The sequence below is a fragment of the Palaemon carinicauda genome, chromosome 12 (genome assembly GCF_036898095.1).
Source record: "Palaemon carinicauda isolate YSFRI2023 chromosome 12, ASM3689809v2, whole genome shotgun sequence".
Lineage (NCBI taxonomy): Eukaryota > Metazoa > Arthropoda > Malacostraca > Decapoda > Palaemonidae > Palaemon > Palaemon carinicauda.
The window spans coordinates 133,814,485-133,821,984 of NC_090736.1; the positions used below are offsets into that span (position 1 = coordinate 133,814,485).

The 7,500-nt window shown below is 37.5% G+C and overlaps 1 protein-coding gene across 1 annotated transcript in view; it reads left to right on the top strand.

Annotated features, from left to right (window-relative positions):
• Positions 1-4,031: 4,031 nt before the first annotated feature.
• Positions 4,032-7,500, top strand: part of LOC137651061 (S-antigen protein-like) — a 13,435-nt gene continuing 9,966 nt past the window's right edge. The window contains exons 1-2 of the mRNA XM_068384199.1: positions 4,032-4,446; positions 4,536-4,799. Of these exons, the coding sequence (XP_068240300.1) occupies positions 4,032-4,446; positions 4,536-4,799 (679 nt within the window). The remainder of the gene's footprint in view (positions 4,447-4,535; positions 4,800-7,500) is intronic.

The window sequence follows — 7,500 nt, forward strand, 5'->3', positions numbered from 1 at the left end:
CCTACCAGTGGGCGTCATGTGTTCTATATTCCTACAAATACTTCACAGCAATAGAAATCTATTCGAGGATTTTTTTTTTTTTTTTTTTTTTTGTCAACGGGCTTTTTGCGAATGGCATATGAATAAGAAATAAAGTGCGAAGGTCACTCGTGAGTGGCTGAGGTAGGAGTAACACAATCACCTAGAGCTGTGGTTCCCAACCTGGGGGAAATTTCCCCCTGGGGGGAAATTTGAAGCTACCAGGGGGGAAATAATTACACTACCTACTAACTAAAAAAAAGTATCAGGTGATAAAGCTAGCCCTGATATTGATAAACTGGTGCACAAGAAGCAGCCTCAACCTTCTCACTAATTCAATTTTGAAGTAGAAGAATAAACACAAGTCCTTTTATTTTGCTACTAGCCGATCTCCATATACTGATAAACAAATAGTTACAAAGTAAAATGGATAGAGAGTGGTTAGTAACAACTAACCTCATAGCTCTATGGCTATGCGGTTAGTTGTTACTAACCGCTCTCTATCCATTTTACTCTGTAATTATTTGTTTATCAGTATATTTGTATAATGGGAAAATAAATGAGTAAGTCGTCACAGTGTGTTTCAACTACTCTTTCCCTCATACACATGAAGGGGAAAATCTGGAGGGTTGCACTGGTGCAGGGGGAAATGACAGGAAAAAGGTTGAAAACCACTGACCTAGAGAGCGACCTGGGAAGGCCAGGCAATGGTTGCTGGTTACTTGGTAGGTAGACTTATAGGTCCGATAAGCCAACTTAACCTAACCCTTCCAAGTCCTTATCTCGGAAGGACGTTGAACTTCAGCCTTTGAGAATGGCTCGAACTTCGGGCTTTGAGTGTGGTTCAAACTCCGGGCTTTGAGAGTGGCTTGAACCCAGGGCTTTGAGTGGAGCTCGAACACTGGGCTTTGAGTGTGTTCAAACTCCAGGCTTTGAGAGTGGCTCGAACTCAGGGCTTTGAGTGGAGCTCGAACACTGGGCTTTGAGTGTGGTTCAAACTCCGGGCTTTGAATGTGGTTCAAACATCAGGCTTTGAGAGTGGCTCGAACTCAGGGCTTTGAGTGGAGCTCGAACACTGGGCTTGGAGTGTGGCTCAAACTCCGGGCTTTGAATGTGGTTCAAACTCCGGGCTTTGAGAGTGATTCGAACCCAGGGCTAGGAGTGGAGCTCGGACACTGGGCTTTGAGTGTGGTTCAAACTCTGGAATTTGAGAGTGACTCTAACTCAGAGCTTGGAGTGGAGCTCGAACACTGCGCTTTGAGTGTGTTCAAACTCCGGGCTTTGAGAGTGACTCGAACCCAGGGCTAGAAGTGGAGCTTGAACACTGGGCCTTGAGTGTAGTTTAAACTCCAGGCTGTGAGAGTGGCTCGAACTTCGGGCTTTGGATTCACTCAAACTCCGGGGTTTGAGAGGGGCTCGAATTTCTGGCTTTAAGAGTGGTTCGAACGCCAAACCCTGAGATTTAGACCCAGAAACGTTTCCTTAAGCTACCACGACCCTTGTGTAAACCATGCTTACCACTCTACCTAATTGGGCCTATTTATCAAATCGTTTTAGCAATAAGAATTTTTTCCTTTAGATAATTACTGTCTGGAGAATTAGGGAAACCTTCTATTAGCAGCTTGTCAGACATACCCATACGCACTACGCTACTCGCCTTTATCTTGCAAGTATTCTCGCGTTTCCTTGGTACTGAGACTCTAATCTCTTGAACTATCTAGGTCGTCCTCTCCAATCTCTCTACAGGACCAAACCATCATCAGCTAATGATTCAAGTTACTATTTTTCCTTTCCAATATGTACTGTAATTGACTGCAATTACAAAGGCACTTATAAAACTCCTCTCTCTTGAACTATCTAGGTCGCCCTCTCCAATCTCTCTACATGACCAAACCATCATCAGCTAATGATTCAAGTTACTATTTTTCTTTTCCAATATTTACTGTAATTGACTGCAATTACAAAGGCACATATAAAACTCCTCTCTCTTGAACTATCTAGGTCGCCCTCTCCAATCTCTCTACATGACCAAACCATCATCAGCTAAAGATTCAAGTTACTATTTTTCCTTTCCAATATTTACTGTAATTGACTGCAATTGCAAAGGCGCATATGAAACTCTCTCTCTTGAACTATCTAGGTCGCCCTCTCCAATCTCTCTACATGACCAAACCATCATCAGCTAATGATTCAAGTTACTATTTTCCTTTCCAATATTTACCATAATTGGCCGCAATTGCAAAGGCACATATGAAACTCTCTCTCTCTCTCTTGAACTATCTAGGTCGCCCTCTCCAATCTCTCTACATGACCAAACCATCATCAGCTAATGATTCAAGTTATTATTTTCCTTTCCAATATTTACTGTAATTGACTGCAATTGCAAAGGCACATATAAAACTCCTCTCTCTTGAACTATCTAGGTCGCCCTCTCCAATCTTTCTACATGACCAAACCATCATCAGCTAATGATTCAAGTTACTATTTTTCCTTTCCAATATTTACTGTAATTAACTGCAATTACAAAGGCACATATAAAACTCCTCTCTCTTGAACTATCTAGGTCGCCCTCTCCAATCTTTCTACATGACCAAACCATCATCAGCTAATGATTCAAGTTACTATTTTTCCTTTCCAATATTTACTGTAATTGGCCGCAATTGCAAAGGCACATATGAAACTCGATTTTGCTTAGTAATTCAATGCAATCAGCTTCTTTGGATTATTACTTTCTTCAAAATATGTCTTGAATTATTAAAAATGTGAAATTCAGTGATGGTTGCCTTTATTTTTTCAGGTCTTGACTTTAAAAGTTGAATTCAAAGCTATTCAAATCAAAATTCAAAGTAAATTTGTTTATCATAACATTTCACGTTAGTTCAAATCTGCACCATCGGACCAAACAAAATTCTATATCCTTTCATTTTTCCATTTAAGATTCATTCACCCATTTTAAAAGATGAATTCAAAGATATTCAAATCAAAATTCAAAGTAAATTTGTTAATCATAACATTTCATGTTAGTTCAAATCTGCACCATCGGCCCAAACAAAATTCTATATTCTTCCATTATTTCATTCATGATTCATTCACCCTTTTTAAAACTTGAATTCAAAGATATTCAAATCAAAATTCAAAGTAAATTTGTTTATCATAACGTTTCACGCTAGTTCAAATCTGCACCATCGGACCAAACAAAATTCTATATCCTTTCATTTTTTCATTTAACCCTTTTACCCCCAAAGGACGCACTGGTACGTTTCACAAAAGCCATCCCTTTACCCCCCATGGGACGTACCGGTACGTCCTTGCAAAAAAAATGCTATAAAATTTTTTTTTTCATATTTTTTATAATTTTTAGAGAAAATTCAGGCATTTTCCAAGAGAATGAGACCTACCTGACCTCTCTATGACAAAAATTAAGGCTATTATAGCAATTTAAAAAAAAGATTCATTCACCCTTTTTAACCATTCCGTCCCATATTTCAATTTTCTATCGGCTAAGTGAAGTTGTGGGCTAAAGTTTTGAGAACTTCAAATGTCGTGAAAATGTCACATACATATCATTTCAAATTTATTGCCCAATTGAAGTTCATGATTCCATACGGTCATATTCACCTAGTACCCCAAGTTAAAATAAAATAAAATATTTCTTTTAAATTATCGTTCATATTTCAATCTGAATAAATGTGTGTATATATATATATATATATACATATATATATGTATATATATATATATATATAAATATATATATATACTGTATATATATATATATATATATATATGTATATGAATATATAATATATATATATATATATTAATATATGTGTGTGTACGTTCTTTAAGACTCATAATAAAGCCAAAATGCAATCCACCCTTACAATACTATTAAGCAATCCAAGATAAAGGCTATGTCAACATCTTTATCCATGTCTTTTTCCTCCACCTGTTATCCTCAACATCCAAAAACATCCACATAATTCACAAGAAAGAAACTCCTTTGTCAAAACATGTTATTTTCATCCTTTCCGCCCTTTGAAGTCCCCGAAGGAATCCTTTGTCAAAGCTACACATTCGTTTTAACAACGGAGCGAAGATCTCCTTTGAAAGGAGACTTTAAACAATTTTATACCCGGGAGGATGATGACGTCATACCAGGCCAGTATGATGACGTCACTACCAATGATGACATGATGACGTCAGACCAGGAAAGTGTGATGACCTCACTACCAGGCCAGTATGATGACGACACACCAGGACAGTATGATGACGACACAAAAGGCCAGTGCGATGACGTCACACCAGGCCAGCGCGATGACGTCACACCAGGCCAGTGCGATGACGTCACACCAGGCCAGTATGATGATGTCACAAAAGGCCAGTGTGATAACGTCACACCAGGCAAGTATGATGACGTCATACCAGGCAAGTTGATGACGTCACAAAAGGCAAGTATGATGACGTCACACCAGGCCAGTGTGATGACGTTACTACCAATGATGACGTCACACCAGGCCAGTGTGATGATGTCACACCATGCCAGTGTGATGACGTCACAAAAGACAAGTATGATAACGTCACAAAAGACAAGTATGATGACGTCACAAAAGGCAAGTGTGATGACGTCACAAAAGGCAAGTATGATGACGTCACAAAAGGCAAGTATGATGACGTCACACCAGGCAAGTATGATGACATCACAAAAAGCAAGTATGATGACGTCACAACACAGAGGCCACATCAAAAGGATTGGATTCCTTTCATCAAGACGAGTCCTGGTTATTATTTTCATTATTTTTTTTCTTTATCTCGTCCCCGGAAATCCTGAAAGAGCTAAATGTGTAACTAATATAGTTGAATTGATTATTTTTGTTACGATTTTATTATTATTATTATTACTATTATTATTATTATTATTATTATTATTTTAATTATTATTTTTGTTATTTTTATTGTTATTATTATTATAATTATTATTATTGTTGTTACTGTTGTTGTTGTTGTTGTTGTTGTAATAATAATAATAATAATAATAATAATAATAATAATAATAATAATAATAAAAATGTTATTATTATTATTATTATTATTATTATTATTATTATCATTATTATTATTATTATTATTACTATTATCACTAGCTAAGCTACAACCCTAGTTGGAAAAGCAGAATGCTAAAAGCCCAAGGGCTCCAACAGGGAAAACAGCCCAGGAATATATAGGTAATGAATAGAAAAACTGAAATATTTAAAGATCAGTGATAACTTTGAAATAGAAGTCATATATAAATTATAGAACGAGACTTATTTCAACCTGTTCAATAAAAAAAAGAAAAAAAACCAATATGCAAAAGTTTAAACTTATGTAGTTCAAACTATTTATCCTTCCACATTTCATTCCATCAAATGAAAGTAGGTTGGCCAAGGCACCAGCCGCCCGTTGAAATACTACCGCCAGAGAGTTATGGGGTCCTTTGACTGGCCAGACAGTACTACGTTGGATCCTTCTCTTTGGTTACGGTTCTTTCTCTTTGCCTACACATACGCCGAATAGTCTGGCCTATTCTTAACAGATTCTCCTCTGTCCTCACACACCTGACAACACTGAGGTTACTAAACAATTCTTCTTCGCTCAAGGGGTTAACTACTGCACTGTATTTGTTCTGTGGCTACTTTCCTCTTAGTAAGGATAGAAGAGACTCTTTAGCTATGGTAAGCAGCTCTTCTAGGAGAAGGACACTCCAAAATCAAACCATTGTTCTCTAGTCTTGGGTAGTGCCATAGCCTCTGTACCATGGTCCTTTCCACTGTCTTGGGTTAGAGTTCTCTTGCTTGAGGGTACAATCAGGCACACTATTCTATTTAATTTCTCTTCCTCTTGTTTTGTTAAAGTTTTCATAGTTTAAATAGGAAATATTTATTTTAATGTTACTCTTCTTAAAATATTTTATTTTTCCTTCTTTCCTTTCCTTACTGGGCTATTTTCCCTGTTGGGGGCCCCTGGGCTTATAGCATTTTGCTTTTCCAGCTAGGGTTGTAGCTTAGCAAATAATAATAATAATAATAATAATAACTATGATTGAGAAAGGAACCGTGAGATAAATCATGGCTATTTCATGAAAGAATAAATTGCTGTCATGAAAAAAAACAAGACATTTCATGAAGGGAAAAAAACAAGATGGGAAAGATACTCAGACTGTAAACCACTCTAAGATATGTTTGCATGTCATTACCTTCTTTAAGAAAAACAGTGTTTACTTAACGTTGGTTGTTAAACAGGAAACGTTGGAGCAGGTCTCTAACACTTTACTCTCTGTCACCTGATGTTTGTTTTTGTCTTGTCGTAAAGAGTGCTATTAACCCAAAGGTTTAGCGTCCACTTATGCTATAAAGGTTTAAAGGTCACTCATGAATGGCATAGGAAAGGGAGAGTGACAATGCCCCAGAGACTGACCATATATTATTATTATTATTATTATTATTATTATTATTATCATTATTATTATTATTATTATTATTATTATCATTATATTATTATTATTATCACTATTATTATTATTATCATTATTACTTACTAAGCTACAACCCTAATTGGAAAAGCAGGATGCTATAAGCCCAGGGGCCTCAACAGGGAAAATAGCCAAGTGAGGAAAGGAAAAAAAAAGAAAAAAGGAAATATTTTAAGAACAGCAACATCATCTAAATAAATATTTCCTATATAAACTATAAAAACTTTATCAAAACAAGAAAAATAGAAACCAGACAGAATAGTGTGCCCAAGCGCACCCTCAAACAAGAGAACTCTAGCCCAAGACAGTAGAAGGCCATGGTACAGAGGCTATGGCACTATCTAAGACTAGAGAATAATGGTTTGATTTTGGAGTCTCTTTCTCCTAGAAGAGCTGCCCACCATAGCTAAAGAGTCTCTTCTACCCTTACCAAGAGGAAAGTAGCCACTGGACAATTAAGAGTGCAGTAGTTAACCCCTTGGGTTAAGAAGAATTGTTTGGTAATCTCAGTGTTGTCAGGTGTATAAGGACAGAGGAGAATCTGTAAAGAATATCCCAGACTATTCGGTGTATGTGTGGGCAAAGTGAAAATGAACCGTAACCAGAGAGAAGAATCCAATGTAGTACAGTCTGGCCAGTCAAAGGACCCCATAACTCTCTAGCAGTAGTATCTCAACGGGTGGCTGGTGCCCTGGCCAACCTACTACCTACATATACATGTGATCATCGCCCAAGCCCCCTCTCCACCCAGGCTAGCACCAGGGAGAGCCAGGAAATGGCTGCTGATGGCTTATCAGGTGGATCTATAGGCTCCCCCAACTCTTAGCAAGCAAGGATGGTAAGGTTGCAGACCGTACAAGAAAATACGAATCTTGAACAAGGCTGTCTCGAATATCGTAACTCGAATATCGTAAATCGAATATCGTAACTCGAACCCCCCAGTCCGGCTAGGATGGTTCCAATAGGGTACA